The sequence below is a fragment of the Callorhinchus milii genome, unplaced genomic scaffold (genome assembly GCF_018977255.1).
Source record: "Callorhinchus milii isolate IMCB2004 unplaced genomic scaffold, IMCB_Cmil_1.0 Scaffold14, whole genome shotgun sequence".
NCBI lineage: Eukaryota > Metazoa > Chordata > Chondrichthyes > Chimaeriformes > Callorhinchidae > Callorhinchus > Callorhinchus milii.
Window position 1 is genome coordinate 11501463 of NW_024704755.1, and position 25543 is coordinate 11527005.

The 25543-nt window shown below is 37.3% G+C and overlaps 1 protein-coding gene across 2 annotated transcripts in view; it reads left to right on the top strand.

The window, feature by feature from the left end:
- The window catches only part of nfatc3a (nuclear factor of activated T cells 3a), a 54935-nt gene extending 37284 nt beyond the window's left edge, over positions 1-17651 (top strand). For both annotated transcript variants that reach the window (XM_007889496.2, XM_007889497.2), the window contains 2 exons: positions 385-1164; positions 16856-17651. In XM_007889496.2, the coding sequence (XP_007887687.1) occupies positions 385-1164; positions 16856-16977 (902 nt within the window). In that variant the 3' untranslated portion in view covers positions 16978-17651. The remainder of the gene's footprint in view (positions 1-384; positions 1165-16855) is intronic.
- The last annotated feature ends 7892 nt before the right edge of the window (positions 17652-25543 follow it).

The following is a 25543-nucleotide window of genomic DNA, read 5'->3' on the forward strand; positions in this document are numbered from 1 at the left end:
TTCTTTCTAAAAAAAGTCAATCTTTAAAAAAAAATTCTGCTTGATTGATTGCCTAGTGCATTAGAAACTCGCTATGGTGTAAATCGCATAGGAGAACTACTGTGGCAGTGACATATGTGTTTTGCCATATTCTAAGCATTGTAGAATAATAATTTGCGATTTTATTTTTTTTAATTGTATATTCAATCTTCTGGATAATATATTGTTCCAGGTGCCGTTAAAGGAAATTGGAGGGGAGAATTGTCTGGATTTTTTAAGGAAAAAATGGGAAAAGACTGACTAAGTTTTAATATGACAAATTTTAAGAAAAAGATTCATAATCTAGCTAGACATGTTGTATATGCAAACATGCATATAATTTCATTTCTTTTTCTTTTGGTGCAGTTTTAATCAAGCGAGAACGTTCTGATGAGATTAATCTGCCCACCATTCCTATCCTAACCATGCCCATTACACATGCTGCCAGTGTTTCTGGCCTGCATCAAGTAGGCTCCCAGCAGCCTTCCCCAGATACCGGACACCTTCATGAGAATTTGGTAACAACATCACAGAGGAACCTTGGTCCTCCAATGCAGCAAACGTATGTACCAATGGTTTCTCCATCTATACCACACATGCCACACCTACCAACCAGAAGCATTAGTCCTGGTACAGAATGTCCCATCATGCCTTCCTTGGGGCATCAATCCTTCGCAACAGCACCAGCTCCACCTATCAGGCCTTCTTATCAACCTATGCAATCTAACATGATGTATAATGGACAGCCTGGTCTTCCTATAAACTCTGCCTCCAACCAGGGATATGAACGGATTTCTTTCCGGCCTGATGTAGCAAGTCCACTTCAAATCAATCTTGGATGTCAACAAATGCAGCCGATGTCCTACCGTTCTCCGCATCCAGGTCCAGCTTCATCACCGTCTCCAACAGCAACTCATCCTTTGGTACATTCTCCACATTCGGGACAGTCCTCACCCCAGCTGCACAACACGAGTTTAGGAAGTCTGTCAGCACCACCTCCATTGACTCATCACAATTTGTGTAATCCATCTTCGTTTCCAACCACGGAGAGAGCATCCAGAGCATCCCTGAACATTAAACAGGAACCAGAGGACAGTGAGCTGCCTTTTCAGACCATTGGCCTGCAGGATATTACACTTGATGATGGTAAGTACTGAAAACCTCTCAAAACAGTTGAAAATTTGTTAGAAAGACAAACTTGAGAAGAAATATAATAAAAGCACACATACGTAAGCAACGATTTAACACAGAGACGAGATAAATTTGTCCAATAGAAATTGTAAAAATAATCATATTTTTAAAAATCTGCCCGTAGACTGATGCAGGAAAAATGTTGCTCGATTTTACTTCTTTCCCAACCTAGAAGGTAAACTCAAATTCCTTTATCCATTATTCCACTGCGTTACAGTTCCATAAGTACTGGTCACCTGTACCTTAGACGAATGGCCCTTTTACTTAAGTGAGACCTGGTTGACTACTGGAGGCATCAGAGCCAAGCCTAATTCTGTCCTTGCCTGACTTTCACAAACACATACCCCTCCAATACGGTCTCCAGAGAGCAATCACATGCCAATGCCAATTGTAGCTCCCTGACGGCTGCCTTGACCAAGTTCAGCTTTCTCAGCAGTCGAACTCCAGTTGCAAGGCCCAGTGGTCCACTGAATAATCTCAGTAAATCCTAGAACATGTAGCACAGGTAATATTTCAAGTAACCTGTGAATTATTTAGAAGAATTCAAACTACTTTTCAGTGTTGCTTGTGGTATCAGACTATCAAGTAACAATCATTTTTCTCTCAGTCTCCTATTCTCAGAAGAACTTCACAGGCAGCATAAATAAGATTACGTTGTATGGGGAAATAGTGAGTCCAGATCATGTTCCTCAGCGCTCTGTTTTAGTGGTTGACTTGTTTACTTCATTACTGTGCCTGAGTTCTGCTAATTACAGTGAAATTAATTGAATACTCAAGTTCACAGCAAAAATTATTCAAAAAACCAAACTATTCACATAACTGAACTAAACATAAGATAAGACTTCTCCCAGAGCTTTTAACTTATAATCAACAAACCAAACTATTCAATTATCTGAAACACAAACAGAAGTATGGGAACACTCTTTTGTGTTTTGTTCAATTATCTGTTTCAATTAACCGAATTTTGGCGTTATTATACTGTAAATAATGTAAAAAGATGTGCAATATCTCATTAAAACTCCCTAATTGATAATACTAGTACTTTTTGCTGTCAAATGTTAAAAAAAATTAAGGTAATAGCTTCAAAACATAACACCATTACAATTTCAGCATTTGTACATATCTTAAAGGTAACAACTTTTTATAATATTCCCAGGTAACTGAAACACCTGTACATGCTTTAAAGTGGTGTATAATTATTGCCTGTTCAGGAGGACATTAAAAATCCCTATTTAAAAGGAGATTTCTCTGATATCTGGCCAACAATCCTCCAGATTAGTCATTTACCTCGACTCATTTGTGGGACCTTGCTAGGGCATTTTGCTGTGTTTTGCCTGCAGAAACAGTTGCGGCGCTTGACAGTACAGTACTTATTACATGTGGAGCACATTGAGACGCTTTGTTGTGACAGTTAGAACTTGCCAGATGCTAATGCGCTTCCCCAGTGAAAAATCATATTATAATAATTGCATTTGATGCAGAGCCTGATCACGTCGTTGAAACGTCTCAAAGAGCTTCACAGGATAACCTGTAAATTGGATTCACTATATATTTTGTGTACGAAACGTGGCGGCCAGTTGTACACAGCAATTTCCCACAAACAGCCATGCACTGAGTGATCAATTTTATTTGGGGAATTTTGGCCAGGACCCCAGGAAAGAGAAACTCCCTTCTCTTTAGCATCTTGACAGGCAGATGGGATCTCAGTTTTGTGTCTCATCCAAAGGTGAGATGCTCATCACCCCCTGGTTTACCCCCTGTCAATTCCAAATTTTGTTGTGAAACGTAGTTATTTAAGAAGCAAAATAAAAATTAGTTACTTATGTTTTTATATTTCAAACTTGAAGGTTGAATAAATTCTATTATTGTAGTTTATATTTTTCCCTCAGCAAGTATAAAGTGAATATTTTACAGAATTTGTATTTTTTGGCAACGCTATACATTCTGTTAACATTAATGAAAAGGTCTGTCTGCTTAGAAGTAATTCTATTTGCACTGTCTCCTGTCATCGTAAATTTCCCATGGCTAGCAAATGTCTAACTTTGATCATGCTGGAGCAAAGAAACGCAGCTGTTGCTCAGCTCTAATAATAATCTGGGTTAATTATAGGCAAAGCCTGCTGCTATGGTGAAAGTTGACACCATACCACTAGCAGGTTGCACTCAGTCACAGACAAATCTAAATATAATTTGCTACATAATCTGGTGCAGCTACAGGGAATCTCTACACAACCACAGCTGTTAAAAGCATGCATCTAAATGACTAGGAGTAGGCTTTTTATATCGTGTTGCCCATAAAATCCCTTGAGCCTCACAGTTAATGTTGATTAACTAGATAATGATTGCTTCCTCAGGCCTAGATTTATGTGGAATTCCCTGCATTGTCAATGACATATACAGTTCTTTACTATTAAATCGATTGTAGAGCTTGGGGTTTTCAAATTTTGACTAATTTCATTATCTTAATATTTCCCTTCAATTACTAAATCTATAATGTATTGTAACTCCACTGCTTTTTCCTTACAATTCAATTATAGTTAATAGAAAATGGTTAATAGACATGTTTAACCCTCTGCAATGGAAGTTGTTTCCATTTTTGATAATTACTATTTTTTTCCAAAAAAATGTGACATCTCTACTTCTAAGGGTTTATTCTGCAGTTATCCATTTGCATTTATCAATTTATGGATTAGGATCACTAGGTATTTTCCCTAGAATCGAAAGCTCTCCATAGTCTTCTACTAATAATAATAATATTCCTTGTATTTGATTTAGTGCCCTTCACATCAGGGAATTGTTTCAAAGTGCTTCACAGTAGTAAATTGTGGTAACAGTATATTTTGTACGAGAAGGTAGCAGTCCCTTTGTGTGTAGCAATGCTCCCCAATCGTCCATGAAGTGAATAATGGTATTTGGAGGACTGTTAGCCCTGACACTGGAACAAACTCCTTTTCAAACAGTGCCATGGGATCTTTAATGTACAACTGAACAGGCACACAAGACCTCATGTTCTAGAGTAGCAGAGGTGAGGCTCAAACCTCCTAAAAAAAATGTCTGGAGATCACTTATTTAGTTACTAGTTTTTTTTAAAATTGCAAACTATTGCTTTTGACTTCCAACGTGTTTGAAGCACAATTTATTCTCAGGCATTATCTTGCATTCAATTGGTGAATCTCTTCAACTGCACTTTTGTGCTCCTTTTTCCCCCCAGTCAGATGTGTGAAGTACTTTGAGACATCTTCCTGTCCTGAAGGATGCTATGTAAATGTCATATGGTTGTTGGATTAGGCACAGAAAAGTGAGTGACGGTTGACTTTCCATACTATACAGTTTACAACTACAATACTCTTGACTTGTCCTTGGAGAAGATCTCATTGTCCCGCCCAACACAGAAGGCAGTTATGCAGGTTGGGAGGGAGGGTAATGCAAATTGCAGCTTCTAAAGGAAATGTGAATCTTTTGCTGTGAGAAAACAGCAGCTGGATTGATATTGTCATATTGGAAAATCTTCTTATGCAAGTGGTTGGATGAGATAACGTTGCAAAACATACAATGCGTTGTATACAAATATGACATGAACCAAACTGAACTAGTTGAAGAAATATGTTGTAGGCGCTGCAGATAATGTCATGCAAAGGATTATTATGTGGCTTTGCTCTTCTGATCCCTAAAGCAATGCTGTCCCAATGAGCAATTCGCTGATAATTGTTTAATGTTTTTGATGAGGTCTTTGGCTTCAAAGTCTGCCATGGAGATTTGATGTTTTGAGGGCACATAAGATTTCTATCTGTTCACAAACTTATTTTGCTTGGGGTAGGAAGAGTGCGATGGAAGTGAATCAAACAAATGTATAGTGCATTTCACCGTGAAAGGTAACAGTTTTGACCTGTACACAAATGTGAGGAGCACTTGAGAGGTATGGGTAATTGAGCCAGTATCACAAGAAAAGCCAATGTTTTGAAAAAAATCTAAGGTTATATACAAGGCACGGACATGTGGTTTCAAACAAACAAACAGTGAAGTAATTTGTGGTGCTTCAAGGTGCTCTTTATTTTCAACAGCAGGTTTGTGAGTAAAGCACTTGATGTTTTTTTTTCGGGGAGGTAGAAAATTGGTTCCAAAGAGATTTTGTCTGCTCTGCTTCTTGTCTTCACATCTTGAATGGGGGAATTGGTCCAGTGTAGCAATGTGTGGTGTTGAACACTATTCTAGCTTATTGGGTGGGCTCAGCCATGAGTGAAGAGTCATCATGGGTATGGGTTGACTTAAATCTCTTTCCATTCCCCACAGCTATAAAACACAAGCTTTTTTTAAAAAACATATTAAATTTGCCTCCAGAATCTTACTAGCCTTTCTAGAGCAGGGATGCATGTCATCAAACATTAGCCTGTGACTGAAAACTATTGCCAAAACAGTCACACAACTACAAAAGTGCCCTTCACATAAGGTAATGTGTCAGACTGCTCCACAATGACTGGGTCAGATGTTGAGCAAAGGAGAAGGAAGTGGGAGATGTCAATATCCTCAGTCAAGACAAGAGTTTTTTGGCAACATTTAAAGACTGATTGAGGTGGGGGGTGGGTGAAGTTCCAAAGGTTAAGAGAGTAATAGGTGAAGGCTCACCGCTGATGGTGTGCAGGGAGGAGAGAATGTGCATAAGGTTTGAGTTAGTTGGAAAACTCAGCCAGTAAAGTTTATCAATGTTGTAACTTAGTCCGGTGACATCTCTGATTAATTAAATATGATATTTTCGTGAGTTGCATTAGGTACTCATGCCACATTTGTGTGGTGTACAAAATGGATATATTGAAAGTTAAATACAGCCATTTCAGAACTGTTAAAAAAACAAGGAAATGAATAGTAATTTATAGAACTGGAGACCAGTTAATGTTTTCAGAACCTCATATTTAGGGTTAAATGCAGGCGAGAACTTAAAATGTGGAAGTTGTTTTACTTTGTTGATACATCAACAGAGCCAGATTTATTGCCATTCCTTGGTGTGTGTTTTGGAAGGGAATTGGGAAGTAGCACTCACTGTTTCTCAGAAGACACTTCTCTTGTTCTTCTGAATGTTGGATACCACAGGACTGAAGTACTGTTGTAGCTTGGTTGGTGAATTGTTGCATGGCACTCTATAGATAATTCACCCTACAGCTACATTCCTCCAATATAATACTTATGGGTCTATTCTGTCAGTGAGACGAGACATGGCTGTTGATGGCGATGCAGTAGTCAAGCAAATCTCATTTAGTACAACAGCAACTTGCATTTATAATGGTGCCCTTCATTTGGGTAGTGCCTTGGACTGCTTAAAGTACAACTCTCATCAGGCTGCTACCTACTAGACTATGAAAATAAAGAATGCCTTGAAGCTTTCCCAATTTGGGCACCCGTTCTCAGCGAGGACTGAACTGGGAATACTTGTGATTTAATAGTAATAAACCTTGCATTTGATTTAGCGCCTTATCGCGTCTTCGAGACGTCCCAAAGCGCTTCACAGAATATACTGTAAAGTGTATTGACTGTATATAGCCTGATATGATGCCTGAATAATTACCGATTGGTCGGTGGAATATTTTCTTCAAGTTATAAAAATGTGTTCAGACTTGAGGATACAAAATGTTAACATTTTCAGGACTATTGATTACAATTAGTCACCAAGTGACTTATCAATTTCATACAACATGGCTAGGTCTAATGTTTCCTATCTAACTAAATTGTAATTTTGAATAAAATAAATATTTTTCACTCCCTCCCCACAAAATATATTCAGTCTAAAGGAATGATGAAGTTATAAAGTAGAAATGTTGGACTGTAATTTTGTAGTCTGTGCCTGACTTTCTTGGGATGAGTTTTTTTTTGTCTGTTAAACATTTGAACTATATGTGTTTTTGTGTTAGAATCTACCACTTAGGCAAGCAATATCTTTTGGTAAGCAGATTGTGTGGGTTGTTTAAACTTTAAATAGTACATTGTGGTTTATGTCATTAAAGCAAGATTGATCAACAGGAAATTGTCTGTACATACTGACATCTTAAATGTTTTTTTAAAAAAAACTTAAAAGCCTTGCAATTACATTTCAGAACATGTGGAAATAGAATTATTTGTCATTCATTGTACCAGTTTAGCCAGTAGTCTTTAGATGCAAAACGCCTTGCAAAAGATAAGGTAGTCATGTGCTGGATCTTGCTAGCATTAAAACTGGCAGCACTGTTTTGCCAGTCCCAACTTCTGGGTGGTGCTGGCTCTCCTTTGTTACTGGTGTAAGGTTACAGCCAACAGCGTGGATATTTGATTGCCTGCAATGTCCACATCAGACGTGGTTAACTACAGCAGCCCTTACATTTGACATATATTTCCATTGGATAAATCTGTGTAATCAATTCTGCTGAAGTGTTTAATCTGTGTAATATTAAGCTAATGCAGAAACACAAATAATGTGCTTAAGAATTTTTAAAAAAAATTGAAGACAGTAAAATAAGAGCCACTCTACTATTTTCATAGAACTATATAATGTTTGTTACATAAAAGTATAGAACAAATCAAGTTTTTTTTATTGCATTTAATTTTTACATGTCAAAAAACGATTGGTTGTTTTCAAATCACTTTTCTAAGTAATTGTTAGATGGGGCATGCTTTAACCCTTTGGTGTGACATTTATTTAAATTAAGTTTAATATGTCAAACCTCTATTGCAAAGTCGAGCAAGTTTTTGAGGCTTTGTGCGCCAAGTATATAAAAAAACAGTGACGATTCACCTGAACTGTTTGACTTCCATGTCAGTTTGTGGTAACAGTTTCCACTTAGTCTGTCACCATCTTTGCTAATGTATTGGTGCTGCTGTCTTTTTTGTTATATAAACAGATTAACTTGCTTAGTTAAGAGTGGCTTGCAGTTGAAGTTGACCGTTTAACTGTACTAATTTTCTAAAGTTTTAAAAGTAGTAAAAAGCGTTTACGAAAGTTGCGTTATATAGATGGACTTATCTAGCTGATAAACATCAAGGAAGGATTTTGCATGTCATGGCAGTTCTTGAGACCACAAACTATTTCGCTTTTGATCGTCCCAATTTGGTAATTTGGGCTTTTTTTTGTTGGAGTAGAATGAGTTCCGTGCAAGCATCCAATATTCACATGTGTATAATGCAGAACAAAACACTGACAGTCAGCACACACTTCGAGGCACTCAAGCAACATGGTAAGAAAGATGAGCTTAAACAGTTAGTGCTATGAAGTTTTGTTTTTTTTAAAAGGTGAGAGCAGATGCACAGTGATCACAAAAGTAAGTGTGAATGTATTCTTTGGAAGTACTCCACAAGTTTGGGATGGTGTCAGAGAATCTACACTCTGCTTTAGGGAGCAGTTTTCTGAAGGCAGTGGTGCTCCTGAAGGAATCATAACTAGAATTTTCATTTGACATCATTGAATCCAGGAGGAAGAGATTACTTTTCTGTGCAGCTTGTCAAGGATATTCATTTCTATCATTGGGCAAATAGACTTGATGAAGTTGAAATGTGGAAAATACCCATTTAATTTTTTTTAATTTCCGAATGAAAGTGTATTGTGTTAACACAATAAGAGTAGCAGTGCAAGTTTGCTTTATGCAGAGTGCATTAAACTTGTATTCAACTCATATTTTTATTTTTTGAAAAGGTTCACTTAGTCATGAATTATGGTTGCTGATGGGTTCAATCATTAGGTTAGCTTCCCATTTATATTTACTATTTAATTAAAAGTAAGAAAAACTTTTTTTTTAAAAAGTATTAGAAATAGCAGTACATACCATATTGCATTCTGTGAGTCACACAGTATATGGTCCAAGATCAGCAGACAATAAATGTGTTGCAAACCAAATCAGGTAATATATAAAATAATGTATGTAGTATTTGCATTTTTGCTCAGCTATGAAGGGATTATAAAATGCAACTTAAATTCTAGTACATACAGTAAGTGCATCTTAACTCCAACAATTACAACTGCTGTATGATTATTGGGTACATAAAACACTGCCTATATTGATCAGGTTTCCAGAATAAAAGCATTTGGTGTGAAGGTCCATCTTTGCAAAATAGATCACCTTTGATTAGGCAGCAGATTTTGTTTATCAGCACAATACTGTAGCTTGTTTGCCAGAGTTTAGATAGATATTTATAGCAATCGCCATTAGATTGAGCTCCTTGGATTTGAACCACAAATTAAGGAATTTAAATATTATTGTACAATATCCGGTGACATTAAGGTCACCTTTGCCCTGGAATAGTACAGCAAAGCAATTAATGAAAGCCTAAGATGGATATGAGATTCAGCATGTACTGTATGTATTAGGGATATTTCTCATTGACCAATATCCCCAAATGATCATACATTTATTTCAGGTTATTGTCCCGTCCCCCGCCCCCCCATAGTAAACTTAAAGTAAGCCTTGCATTAACACAATCAAAGTAAATTAACCGTTTTTGTAAGCAAGTAAGCCAGATGTTCAACATCACATTGTTGCAAATCTGATAATTGGCAGGAACTGAAAATTTTTCAATGCATCTTTGAATCAATTACTTTATCATCCGCTCCCACATGTTGCAATCTAGATGTGTTTTATTGATAATAAATGTGTCTACTGGTAAGATGGGGAAGGGGTTTCTAGAATTAAAGGAAGACTGTTTTATGACTCAGTTTGTAAAAGCCAACAAGGAAGGTAACATCTTGGATTTGATAATGAGCAACAGGGACAACCAAATCATTAAACAACAGTGATCACAGTGCAGTCACATTTGACATCACAGGAGTTGGTGAAGTTCTAAAAACCCAAACAAAATTTCCAAATTTCAAGAGGACTGACTTTGTGTGTTTAAGAAGTCTTGTCAGAGTGGGCCTGGCAGGCTTAAATATGGCAATGGGAGTGGAGGATCTATGGAGTTCCTTCAAGGAGTTGATTATGTAGGCAATAGAATAATGTGCACTCATGCAAAGTAAATATACCAAGCTTAAAGGCACTCCTGCCTGGGTGGATAAGGCTACAAAGCAAATTATAAAGAAAAAAAAGCATTTAAGGCCATGAAGGAAAATGGTATGGAAATAAGTCGAACTCAATACTAGAAGGCATGCTAGGACTGCAAAAAAAAGGCATCAGAATGGCAAAGAAAAGCTTTGAATTGAACATGGCAAGAGATGTGAGGTATAATATTCAAGTTTTTTTAGGTACATTAAGAGTAGAAGTGAAACAAGTAATGGAATGGGGCCACTGAAGGTGGGTTCAGGAGACAACATGACAAGTAATGCTGCACAGACTGCAATAGTGCTAAATAAGTTTTTTGCATTTAACAAGGAGGAGACGGGTAACCTATCTGATCTGGAAAGAGAACTCAAGGATATCACAGAGAAAAGTTGTGACACTATTCATATCACTACCAGCGTGGTTGTCAAACAGCTGTGTAAACTTAAGGTAAATACATCTCAGGGATTGGATAAATTTCATCCGAGGAACTAAGGAAGGAAGTCACAGAAATGTTGGCACAAATCTTTCAAAAATCACTGACTACTGGAGAGGTGCCGAGGGACTGGAGAAAGGCAGATGTTACTCCTATTTTTAAGAAATGTAACAAAAGTGACCCAGGAAACTACAGACCAGTAAGTTTGATGCCCATTGTGGGTAAAATTATGGAGACTCTTATTAAAGATAAAATCATGGAGCATCTGGACAGAAATCATAAATGATAGCCAATATGGGTTCATGAAGGGAAGGTCTTGCCAATCTAATTTACTAGTTTTCTTTGATGGTGTGACAAGGGAGCTTGATAAGGTAAGGCTGTGGATTGTAGATCTGGATTTCAGTAAAGCCTCTAATACAGTTCCTTTTGAGAGGCTGGTACTGAAAGTAAAGAAAGCGGGAATCAGTGGAGGTATATCACAATGGATACACAATTGGTTGACCGGAAGAACCCAGAGGGCGGTGGTACAGGGAACGTCATCAGACTGGGAAAATGTTACCAGTGAAGTTCCACAAGGGACCTTTTGTTTAATATTTTTTATAAACAATCTGGAACTAGGAGTCGTAAGCACAGAAACTAAGTTTGCAGATGACACCAAGCTAATGAAGGTGGTAGATTGCAAAGCTGAACAAGATGAGTTACAGGAGGATTTGAACATACTTGGGAATTAGCAGATCAGTGGCATATGAAATTCAATGTGGAGAAATGTAAAGTACTTCACATGGGGACAACAAATCCTGGAAGGGACTATTATTTGAATAGAAGGAAAATAATATGTATGGAAGAGGACCCGCGGGTCCTGATTTACAATAAATTGAAGTTCTCCTAACAATGCTCTGTGGCAGTGAGTAAAGCAAACCAGATGTTGAGATGTATCAAAAGATCAATAGCAAGCCGAAATAGTGGGGTAATCCTGCCACTGTATAAATCATTGGTGAGATCATAATTAGAGTACTGTGTACACTTCTGGTCGCCACAGTGCAAAAAGGATATTGGAGAAATCGAGAAGATACAGAGGAGGGCAACCAAAATGATTGAGGGAATGGAAGACTGGACTATGAAGAGTGACTGAGAGGCGACATGATTGCTGTCTTTAAGATTCTAAAGGGGCAAGACGATATAGATCATGACAGGCTATTTTAACTTGTCCGGAATAGTAAAACCAGAGGACACAACCTGTGATTGAAGGGGGGTAAATTCAGAACTAATCTACTCAAACACTATTTCATTGAGCGAATAGTGAACCTGTAGAACAGGCTCCCTAGGCAGAAGGTTGGAGCAGGGAGTGTTGATTCTTTCAAACAAAGATTAGATAGTTTTCTTTTAGGAAATAACATTATGGGATATAGTACATAGGGTAGTTCGGGACACATGTGCATGTGACCACCAGGAAGGTGAAAGGCGAACTAGATGAACCTTGGTCTTTTTTGTCTTAACATTTCTTATGTTCTTATTAACTGCTGGCTGATCATAATCAAAACCATTCATTAGCATATTTATCTAACTGCAGAGTTGTGCGTGACCTCCACATGTATAGTAACTCTTTTTAAAAAATAAGTGACTGGTAATGTACAGAGATCCTGAAACTTAAGCAAATTATTTTGTTTTTATGTCAGTTTGTATCAAATGATACTTGTATTTGTAGGCAAATGTGGCAGCAATTTGTACACAGCACTCTCATGAAGTGAATGATCAGTTTATTTTTTATTTTGGAGGATTTTTGGCTAGGATACTTGGAGAAACTCTTCTTTTCAAATAGTGCCATGGAATCTTAACACAACTTAACAGAATGACGCCTCTCACAATGCAGCATTCCCTCAACACTACCTGGGTGCACCAGCCGAACTTGAAGTCCCAACTTGGAGCTTGAACCCATATCTTCTGTCTCAGGGGGTAACAGTGCTACCTACTAAGCCAGGCTGACACCCAGTATGAAATGTAAAAAAACTGTTTTCAATTTTGCATGCACTCTCCAGCATATAAATTCAAATTTATGTAGCCATAATTTATTCTAAATTGTCCTATTTCTCTTTAGTACGGGTAAATTATGAGAAATGAGTTCTCCCCTTTCTTTGCCCCTGTGCATGTGATTTACTATTGCTGAGTTTCCATCACCTGTTATTGAAAGAAAGCTTTGAACTTTTGGACAACACCATGACTTTGCAACCACAGATTTTTACTTCAAAGCCATTGTGTAATTTCCACCTCTATAGAGCTTAATGTAATTTCCCCCAAGATTCACTCTCACGTACAGGGAAGTAGTCAATTACTCGCCCAAGTAAGGGCTGATAAAATTGGCAAGAGATGCATTGAGTTTTACACTAGTTAAATTAGAATGTTTTGCTTCACAGCTCTGTAGAAACCAGATGGGAGTATTTACTATGAAAGCAAATTTATGAAAATAAAAGTATGCATTTTAGGACTTTAAATGGGATGGCAAGTTAGAGAACTATTTTATTTGGGGGAGGGGGCACTTGGACATGTGGTACGGCAGATGAAAGCTAAGCCCACAGACTTAGTGGTGCAAAAAGCCTTTTGTAACTATACACAAAGTAATAGTCATCATCAGAATTTCATTGCATATTTTTGCCTTTGTTTAAACCATAACAGCACATTAAAGGTAAACTTTCACAGTCAAAACAATGGGTACCTATTTTTGCTTTATCACAGCACCTTGACTTAAGGCAGATGAGCTCATTTTAAGAAATTGCAGCACAATTGTGGTTTATTTCCTCTGTAGATTAAACATTTAATTTAAAAGGATGGTGTTAGTGGCAAGTAGCAAGCTCTCTAGTGTTTTCCCCATCAGTGCAAGTGTGTTGCTATTGAGCAAATTAAACATATGAATATTAAAAGTTTTCATCTTTAGGGAATATGGCTGTATTTTTACCCAAATACTCAAGACTATTGCAGCTAACAAGCTACTTGAGTGACTGTTTTGCATTTCTAGCTGTCGTCAATCAGTTGAAAGAACCTACAATGGAATCAAGAAGCAGGTGTTTCAACACCCTGTATATAAAGAGTGAAAGAGATTGTTAATCAACCAAATTTGAGTTTGCAACCTAAATGACCCAACAACATTCTGAAATGCAGATAGTTTGTTTAGTGTCATTCACCTTTTGAGGACTATCCAAATGTAACCTATTATATGGCATTTATTTGAACAAATCGCATGTCCCACTCAACAATTCAAGAAGAGCCCAATCATCAGACTCATCCACCCACAAAGTTGGCACAAGGAGCATAGGTAGTTGCGACACTGGGAACGATTAATGCAAATCTTAAACCATTTCCTACAATTTTTATGATTAGCTGGGTGTCTGACACACACACACACACAAACCCATCAGCATGCTTAAGGGTAGAACCAGGCACAGTTTCACATATGTATGTTAACTATTCATGGAAATGTCTGTGTCCAGAATAGAAGGTGTACTTTCTCCCTGGAGGGATGCACCCTGCGTACCCACTTCCAGAAAGCATTAGCTACTGATTGGAGATAGCCAAGGCTTGAGGACTCCAGAGTGTGCATTGGTGTATTGCTGCAGCTTATTCAATTAAAACCGAATAGCTTGCCATTGTTTGGCAAGCTGCTTGTTTAGCTCGGACTACCCTGCCCCCATCGACTAATTAGTCATCACAATGGCTACCACATTTCATTAGGTGGTCTTTCTGCATGAAATGTTACAAATGCACAACAGAATGAACAGTACTACCATGGAAGCACTTTGTTGCTGAAGTAAGGTGGGTGAGGGGGGCTCATAAATTGCAGGATTACTAATTCTAGGCCCATATTAGGTATGTTCATGTAGACTATTCCAAATGTCTCTGATCCTATCATTCCAGTGATCTACAAGTACAAATTCCGATTGTATACCCAAGTTTGCATTTGTCACACAGGGTGGTGCAGGGTGTGCTTTTGTCATCTTTAGAACTGTCTAGGTATTCTTCTCGACTTTGTCTGCAAAACATGATATGATTAATATTTAACCACTAGTCTTAATGAAATGTGTTCAAAGCATGTTTTATTGAGGCCCAAAGGGCATGCTGCCTATCTGTTCTTATCTTAGTTTCTATCATCTTACTATAACAGTGAATTTCGTTGAAGTACTGAAATTGATCGCAATAAAGCTCAACTTTTAATTCCAGATATTCAAATAACACTGACTTCTCTTGACCTTGACACAGTATCCATTCTTGGAGCATAACTATAAACCTGTTTGGAAAATCATGGGTACAAACCACTGCTCTACAGTACATTAATCCACTGCTTCATAGTAAAATCCATTAGTTTGAATAGTGTTAGCAACAATTATGGCAGGTTCACAAAGAAACGATGAGTGTTATATTATTTATCATAAGCCTAGCAAATGTAGAGACCTCATTGTGCTCTGGTCTGAGTCAGCCAGCTATTTTTAACTCCAATAGCAAATATTCCACTCTTGTTTTGTTCATAATGAATGTACCAGCATGTTCTACATTAATATAGCAGATTATGAGATAACACAAATTGTAGCTGAGTACTGCCAACAGTTTTTATGGTTCCCTCAACGAAACAAGACAAGCATGACCCCTCATTCCCACCCCCCACCACCACCGACACTGTCTCTTGCTGGGCATGGTTTCCTGAGTACAGACTGGAGCCAGGTAACAGATTTCCTTTGAGAGGAAAACACATTATTCGTAGGGTAATCCATAAACCCTATTTGGATAAAATAATAGGACCTCAAAAAATAACCACTATGAAAGCCTAAATGTTGTTCTACTTTACAATGTTGGGCATCACAGTTGAGCCCCAATTATGTTTTTACCCACTTTCTGGCAAGATTATAATAATAATTCTTGCATTTGATATAGCGCTTTTCACGTCTTCTAGATATATAGATATAATATAATCATAAGTGGGGATCCTGGTTTTATTTCCTCCTTAATCTAAGGATGTTAAGGTTATTTGTTGTATCACAACTGAAATGAGCTAACTCAGGATAGACAGAGAATCTAGGTTGATTCTTGATTAAATTGTATAAAATTCAACCTAACAATTCTCTCGAAACTACATTTTTTTTATAACTTATGATGGCCTTGGTGACCAAAATCTTTAAACCTTGATTTGTTTTCATCCACTTAGAATTATAATCCTTGCATTTGATTCTAGTGCCTTCTTAATACATTGTTGAAACGTCTTAAAGTTATTTCCAGAATTTACTGTAAAGTGTCTGACTGTGTATATTTAGGGGAATCATTGATTCTAGAAATCGATCTCAATCTGTAACCCTATCAGAAGCATTTCAAGGTTTCTCATAACCATCAACAGGAACTGGGCGTGCAATCAGCTAACTTTAAATAACACAAATCTTTCACTTATAGCAGTCATCCGGAAGGACCAAACTTTTTTTTGTCATCTTGTAACAATTGTAGATTATGTTTATAATATTCAATTGAGGAGTCGATGTTTTTTTTAAAAATAGCAAGGACAACTACATTTTGTTAAACGTGAATTTGTAAAAAAAAAATGTTCATTAGGTTGTTCAAAAAAAATGATTGATGTTGACATTGGGTAGAATGATTTGGAGGAGTTAATGAGTGAATAGGTTCATTAGCTGAATTATAATGCGTAGAGCTGAAGCATCCTTTAATGTTGATAATTCAGATCGTTTTTTGGAAGCAGTAATTCCTCCATGATGTGATCAGGGAACCAGGTTTAAACATTTAACTATAAAAAAATCTTTATTACACTGCCCCTTTTGAATTACGAAACACAGTACTTTATTTAATTCGGAATAGCTGTTGAACATTTCAACAGCTGTGTAAGTGGTGGTGGCTAACCTTTTTGGTCAGCCAACAAAATAAACATTCTTGATTTATAGCATAAATCAAGAAAGATCCAATCAAGAAACAACTGGAAACAAAACATTGATTTAAATGTTTGACAGACCACTTCTTGATGGGCCATGAGTTGGTCATCACTGATTTGTGGGTCAGCTGGGTGTCTGGCACTTGCAGAAACCCATCACTGCATCTGGCTGACTTAAAAAAAGCCATCACTGGTCTAAAACATCAGTAGGTTTTAGTTGACTTAACAGTTGTAGAAATATATAGATTTGAACAGTTTCTGTCTTTGTTTAATTTAGATCTGTCCTAATATTTTCTATTTTTCTCCCCAGTGAATGAAATTATAGGAAGAGACATGTCACAGATCCCAGGCTCTCATGGAACAGCAGTGCATGCCCAGTCACAATGTGCCTGCCCAGGAACTCTGGACAGTGGGATGCCCGAAGGACTCTGATAGCAACTACAAACATCGTACATTTCTTTATTTTGCAGGTCTTCATCGGAATGATACCCAACATCGTCCTTTTCTCCCTCCCCCTGCCCACCCCCCCAAAAAAAAGTTGTGCTTCCAATATTGTGGCCTTTTATAAACTGGAACAGTGGATCCTTGCAGAGCTCTAACATTGGTTGCTGCAGTTCTGCACTGAACCTGGTTCAATCTCGCATAGAAATGTTCTACAAATGTGCACTCTGGTTGTTTGTATACATTTACAGTGGGCAGAAACACTCAAGCAACATAGAAGTGACTTTAGTCTACTTTAGAAAATAGTTGAGTGAGATAGCTCTTTCAATAGATTAAGTAGCATACTGTATATGGGAAGAGTGTTGTCAAGAATAAGGTGATTTCTTTCTATCTGTTGTACTATAATAAATAATGAAAATGTTAAGCTAAGAGGGAAGGGCATATTAAGGTCTATAATGTGGTAATAAGAGGGTAAATAAAATGCTGAATAGTGACTTATTCTGCATTTTTGTCATTCTGAAGAGCTTTAGGCTTGTAGGCTGCAGAAGTTTTCTTGAAAGTTAAAACTTCCAGTAAAGAAAACCTGTCTGGTGTAGCCAGTGTCATGGAAGCCATTCTATAATAATCCTTGCATTTTGATACAGCGCTTTTCACGTCTTTGAGACGTCTCAAAGCGCTTCACCGAATATACCATAAAGTGAATTTGTGGGCAAAATTCTGTAAAATTACTAAGAATTCTGCCAGTTAAAAGGAAGCAAAGCCAAATGTAGAGCCGCACTTGTTTCTAAACTTAAATGGTATCTTGCAGATTCTGAACAGACCATTCCATTGTGGAAATATGTTGAGGTGGGGGGGGAGTGGGGGAAGGAAAGACAACATTCCAAATTCAAGGAATTTTTTAACTTTGTAGATGAGTTTCTCTGTACTTCGAGTTCGCACAATTGCAAGCGCCTTACTAATTTAGCTTTTAGAATTTTTCAGAAGCTTTCATAGAATTGCTGTATTTTATAATAGGGGTTTTGAAATAAGTAAGTTTTAGCTTGTACAGAATTTAAGTTGAAGCCATTAAAATATAATAAGTTAAAGACTATGGATTGCAGAGGATTAAGTCCTTTTGAAGTGTTTTGGTCATTTGCAATAGCTAAGTAATGCATGAAATCTCCACTGGCTGACATCAAGCAGTCCCTACAAGGAAAAACACAAACCAGTTGTGTACAAGATTTTTGGGGGTTGGAGAAAGGCGATTTAAAAAAAAGAAGATGCTTCATTCACACAGCAGTGGTATTTATCATGGACAGGATTGTGTGGTTTACGTCCACACGACAAAGATTTTATCTTCATCTAAATGAGTTGCTTTTAGAAAAGTAGAAATATCTGATGTGATTGAGAAGCATAATAAATGTGCAGAATACCCATTTTTTTATCCCAATGAAATTGTGCAACTCATCATTTTACCAAGCAGCCTTCTTAATTTAACATTGGATACAATTAACGTTGAAAGAAATTCAAATGGTTCACTGTTGGGGCCAGCAATCATCTTTTTCATATAGAAAGCACACACCAAGCAAAAGTTACTGCTGATCATGTATGCAGTTTATGGGCAAGGCAAGGGATGATGTAAAATATGCAGAAAGGTGAAACAAAGCTGGCTTTTTTTTAAGAATAATAGAAATTGTTTTGCTTGTATTGCTAACAAATCTGCTTGTGGTTTCAGAAATCCATCTACGTGATACACTAAGACTACTGTGTAGGAAATCTGATAAGATTTAGTTTTACCCCACCATAAAATTGAGCACAATAGAACCAGTCAAAAGTTCTATTCATAATTAATTGGGAGTCATTACTTTTTCGCTTTAATGATTTTTTGTATTTGAAGCCTGCCTTTTAATTGCCAACTTATAATTAGATTGCTTCTTAGATAGCAGTAAATCCATTACTCAAATCAAAACACACAATGGTTAATTGAGCAGGGGAACCTTATAATGCCACTGCTGTCTGCAGAAAAGAAGCTCTAAGATGAGTATCGTTCTTAATGGAAGATAATCTATACTCAGTGGGAAAGGTTCAGTTGCTGACATCTCCCTTCACTGAACCAGTACCACAATGTTCAGTATGTTTTATTTCACAATGCTGTATGAGTAGCACTTATTGCATTAACAAATGTAATGAAGGTTTGGACTGTTTTCCTGCCTTAGCTTTTTACTTTTGATATTCTAGCATGTGCAGTTTGATGACTTGTACACCATCTGAGTTTTCTTTACAAATCCTCTGCGTGACTGGTCAGACTGTACTGTACTAGAGTATGGTTGCCTGTACAATCCCCAGATTATGCTATGCACTGAACCTCCTGATGCCTTTAAAATTACCTTGAAGCCTGAAGATGTAGAGTTAGCACCGTTAAACTAAAATCCTAAAAAGTTATAGCTGTAGATAACCAGTCTTCTATGTATCTGCTTTGTCAAAGATTAAGTACAATGGTCTTAATAGAACTGCATTTGTTGCTTTATTTCATAGGAGTGTAGAAAAATGACTTTTTAATGTTGCAAAAGCACAGACTAATAGGCTATGCAAATTCAGTTTTGTAAACAGCACATTGGGTCGATGACCTGTTGGTATTCATGAAACAAAAATTGTGTACCTCTGTGCTCCTCTGACATGTAAATATAAAAGAAAACAGTTTCCCTATGTGTAAAATGTTTGGAAAGCTGTAGTAAGCCTTAACTCATTTTGTTCAAATGCTACAAACAATCCTGTAAACTACAAGTGAGCTGTGGTCGCATTGGTAAATTAAAATTCTACATTAAGGGTACTGGATTCTAGTCATGTTAGTTACAAAAAGGATGGAATAGGATTGTGAATTTGGAACTGAAAACTGTCTTCAGTGCAATTATGTTCATCCTTTGGAAAACATTACTGTGTCAATGGAACTGCCATCCTTTTTTTAACCAAAGAATAAAAACTTACTTGCTGGTGTGAACACTTGCTTTAAAACTCTATTTTTGATACTCAAAATAGACGTCATTCCTAACGGTCAGATTTGTTCAACAATTGTACGTTTTGTAGAAGCAAAACTACTACAGGCTAAGTCAGCTGTTTTGCAGATGTTTACAGAGCCTTGTATTGTAATTTCATGTACATTTTGTATTTTAAATTTTTTTGTAAGGAATTTTAAGATTGCTGTGCTATTGAGTAACATACAAACAAAAGAATTTGCATCATAGGCTCTTACTAGTAGTGTCGAAATAAAATGTAAGATGTGTAACTTGGAGTGTTTTGATCTATTGCTTAACCTATGGGGGGGGGAGACTTTTTTGTTCCTTAGGTGAATATTTCACAGGTAACACATTGTGTAAATTATACCCATACGTTTCAGTTTTGAGCTGGTAAAGGTGCACTGGAAATAAATCAGCTTATAATACACCAAGCCTTTGTCAGTTACATTCAGAGCAATATCTCTGATCGAGTGGTCCAATATCTCGACTTTAACCATCAGAAGTTTCTGAATGTTATACTGATTCTGCTACACAAATCTCTACTATAATGCCAAGTAATAATATTGACTAGGACACCAACAAAACATACTCCCACTCTTGCTAAATCGGATGATTAATGGTCGGAATAGAGTATGTTACACAGCATTCTGTGCCCAACATCCCCAGTCTTTCAATGTGCTTTAATGAGGGGAAAATACAATTGGCCCTCATAATAGCAGCTTTGTAATGAAATAATTTGTTAGTTTTTATTTTTTTTAATCTGACAAATACAATTTCACTGTCTGAAAGATCAAGCTGTGTTTTTACAGCCAGAAATTAGATCTTAATGCCAGTTTTAAAGGTTTCTCCTAAGTCTCCAGCAAAATTTATTTTGGATAGTAAAACTTATGAATCCTCCAGTAAAAACTTCAAATTCCGAGTATTATTGGAAGTTGAAAACAGATGTAGTGGGCACCATAGCAGTTTTCCAGTTGCATACAAAATGCTTGCCTCTCAATTTCCAGTAGGCATTTGATATCCTGCGAATGAGGCTTTTAAAGAAGTCAGGGGAAGCAGAGAAAGACAAGCCAGCAGTGGGTACATCATTGTTTGTATCTCAGACTGTTAACTCAAATTTTACTAGAACTCTTTCCCTCTCTTCCTCCGCACCCCCACCCCTCCCCCCCCCCGGCTGCTATCTTCCGAAGGGGGTTAACCGAAACTTGTGTTCAGAAATTAAAATTTAATATAGCCTCAGTTATTTGAAATGTTTTGATCAGCAGCATTTATCTCATAATTACATTGTGCAAATTTACACAAGCACTTTTACATTTTCCTAAGACAACCCAGTGCATTATGTTGTCACCTTCTTTAGAGGCTTTCAAACTAGTCTAGATTTCCAGGTAATTTCTTATCCAATTATAATATACTGAAATAAGATCAGTTAGATCTTCTTAAGCCCTGCGTGTGATTGTGTCTCTTCCACCAACGTTTTTCACAAATACAGTGTTGAACTGAGCAAATGTAGTATCCGGTATGGAAAAGGATTCCAGTTTAATTTACAATATACAGTACTACATTCTTCTCTATTCACAAAAGAGATTCAGACGAAGAAAGACCTTCATCCCATTTGATCTCATTCTTCCAGAATGTCCACTCTATTTCCCTCCACTATAGCATCAAGCTTTTTCTTAAATACATTCAGCGTTCTAGCCTCAACCATATCCTGCTGAACACATTTTGGACAATAATTACCTTCAGGTTAAAAAAAAACTTCTACTATTCTATCCTGAAATTAGTTTTTTTTTACAACCCTGAAACTGCCCTCTTGTTCTGCTGCCTCGGTGTATCTGAAAGCGTTGTTCAGAGTTTACTTTCTTGATCACATTGCATATACATTTATAGTCATTTCTAAGATGTCACTTTTCAAGGCTGAAGAGGCTTTCTTTGTTACTCAATTCCTTTGGATTAGGATTTGATCATTTGTAACAAACATTTCCACTGTACTTTTTTGTTGCAAATTAAAGTTTCTTCAATTAAAAATCTATTTTTGCGTGATGGCAGAAGGAAATTGGCTTGGCAATAGAAAAATCTGAAAATAGGGACACTAAATTCCAGCTTGGTTTAACTTTTAACCTGAAAAAGAAGCAGCTCCTTCAACCTCCTGTGCTCCTGCACTGCAGTCTCAGCCGAGCTGGGGAGCTGAAGTCTCAATGTGGAACTCAACTTCACAATGTTACAAGAGTTAGTACCAACTCTAAACAAACAATTAGTAATGAGTAGTAGTATGTAATGGTTCACCTTTGCCTTGTACGGCATTGGCGAGACAACTTTTAGGGCACTTTAAAAAGGACATTACAAGAGAGGATTCAGAGCAATAAGGATGTTTCTGAAAGTGAATGGATGAAGTTATGGGACAAGTTAACTTAAAAGTGTTCGGAACGCAGGTTAACCTCGCGTCTGTGAAACTCCTTCCTAGAATAGCTTCTATCCTTGTGTCTGGATATTCAAATGCATTTAACTCACTGCTGATCCAGGGTTTTAAGATCATGTGCTAGGCAAGACTATATTTAGTTAATGAGTTTAACTAGTTTTCATCTGAGCTTTTATATGCTCTGAGGCTCTTGCTGTACAATTTCTCCAGAGCTTTACAAGCTCCCAGTAATTTCCAGTCACTTTAATGAGTGCTTCACTGCTTTTGTTACACATCTCGAGTATAAAATGAGAGGCACCAGAATTAGGCCTTTGAAATGCTAAACGTAATGGATAATGAGGATGTAATCAAATCCATGACGATTGGGCTGGACTAAAAGGAAGAATACAAAATTATGAAGCAAGATTATGAAAACTCTCTGGCTCTCATGGTGATCAGTATACAGGTCATATTGACAAAATAAAATCTAATAGAATATTTTTGGTCATCTGCTCCCACGATTTCTGGAACAAAATGACATGTGGGGAGGGTGCTGTAGCAAAATATAGTAGTACGTTGCTTTTATTGTCTTTACGACTATAAAATAAATATGTCCTAATTTGTTTTCTTTAAAACGTGCCATCACAAATTTTGTTCAGTGCCAGTTGTATCAAACACAGGAAATACCTTTCCTGTACTTTGTGTCAGATGAACTCAAACTTACATTTCTTGACTATCGCAGTTTGCCAGATACTGTAGTACTGAAGCATTCAGTTATCTTTAGAAACAAAATGAAACATTTGGCCTATTTATTGCCACTTGCTGTCACGTTTCTTCCTCTAGTTCTTCCTCTTGCAAGTATTCGCCACAGCTGCCCTCTTCTTACCGCTCACACCAACAGAAAAAGACCACGTAGAAAGAAGCTCAGGTGAAAATTAGTTACACTCATGAGTAAAGCATGGCTGAGTAAGTTTAAAAACAATAACTGAAGCTTGCTCCTTCCTGAAAGATGCTACAGGAGTCCTGCAGCTCAGTGGTTGGAGTACTTGTTTCGCAACGATAGACCTGGGTTCGATTCCCAGCAGGGGGAAAACCTTGGGCAAGTTTCCTAACTCCGAATGCCTGATAATAATCTCTCAAGAAAACAAAGAATAATAATGTGGTCACTCAATCCACTTTTTGTGGGACACTGCTGTGCGCAATTGGCTGCCGCGTTTTACCCACAAAATAGTCAATTCACTTTAGAGTATATTCTGTGAAGCGCTTTGATACGTCTCAAAGATGTGAAAAACACTGTATCAAATGCAAGGGTTATTATTATTATATGAATGCAAGTTGTTCTTGTTGAAATTGGACCATCCAACTGGGAATCAATATTTTTGAAAACTTAAAATTTTAATGGTTTGCTATATTAAAAGAAAATTATTAGTTGACTGACTGGAGCTCTTAAACCAAAGATACTGTTCTGAATTTCCTCAGCGATCAGGAAAGCAGCAGGAGCAAATTCCCCTAAGAACCAAGTTCAGTGCGATTTTAAAAATGACTTCAGTTTTGACCTTCAGTAAGATGAATTGATACTTTCAGTTATGTAAATTGATGTGTACACAGATTTCCTTGCAGTCAAATGCAGATTCGGAAGTCCAATGAGAGCTGAATTGATGGTGATAAACTGTTCCACTTGACACCTGGAGCACTGAGTGAGATTACTGACTGGATTCATTCAGGAAATGGAGGGGGCTTTATTTTATGATTTACAGTAGTTTGAATATTTCTTAACAATGCAGTGGGATTCAAATACTGATCCACAGTGTAGTGAACAATTAATGTATTTTATTTGCACTCAACAATTGCAATGGGATGTGGTTTCAATCATATCGTCCAAATATTGTTTCAGCGTTTTTTCCAGTTTGCTAATGTGATGAGTTCAAAGGTTTTGTAGTTTTCTAAAAAAAAATTGCAGGTAATAATGTCTCACAAAGGCAGTGTCAGCCCTAGAGATTAGTCATTTATGACTCATAAATGAATAAAGTATTGCTCTTACTCAGATTTAGTTTGGTGAAGATTTTTTCTAATAAAATTGCCTTTTCTTTTAAGCATTAGAACCTGTAGTTTAAGAAAACTAGTTGTGTGTTTAATGTATTCATGAAAATTGGAACACAATCACTTTCATGTGGATGAAATAAATATTAGATGAAATGCAAAGTTTAGCATAATGGAACAGATCCTTTTAACTTGATGTACTTTACAGAAATTACAACTTCAAAGGGAACGCATTTCAAAACCTTCTGTTACCCAAACAAGAAATAATATGTTGATTTAAAGTTTATTTGGGGTTATATCTGCCCGTGTAGAGGGAGTGCACGGTGCATTAAGCATTGATGTTTCACCAACTGGATCTCAACTTTGTATTAAACTAGCGGTTACCTCCCCTGGTGGTAAAGGTGTCACACTAAGCCATCTGGCCTGGGTAGTAATTAACGCACTACAATTTATCTCTTCAATCCCAGGGTATGGATTGAAAAACCCCCGCTGATGGGGGTTGTGGGGAGAAAGAAAATTAGCTTGTTAGTAGATGTATTTTCCAGCAGGGGTCACTAAATATAAATCTGAAATACTATATAGACAAGGCGGGATTGCTTTTCGGGAGGCTGGGTGTCTGATATGCGCAGAAAGTTCCCAAACCAGATAGAATTCCGTGGGTGCCACCGACACACAGAAAATCCCACAACTGGAATGGAATATGGGAAGCCCCAAGTGTGGGTGGCATGCGTGGAACTCAGTCCGTCAGACAATGGGGCCCCAGCCCCAGCCCAGCCGCAATTACCACACACGAAGAAGGGATACATGTGCAAGGTACAGAAGGTAAACTATCTAACGATCCTTCCTAAACCATCTAATTAACTCGCCTGACTGTCACAGCAAAGACTAGGTGTGTCCTCTCTGAGGCGGGGGGGGGGGGGCACGGGGGAAAAGAGTGAAAATCAGAAGAAACGCAGTTTGTGCTTAGAAAACTTAACACAAACGGTTCTGGAATATTCTGGCCCTTTGTTTCACTTTACTCAACTCAAAAACCAGACTTTCGCTCGTTCAAATAACAAATCTGGATCAAATGTCATCGTAAAAGTTAAAAATATTTTTTTTCAGGCACAGGGGCCTGAATTACTGTCAGGGA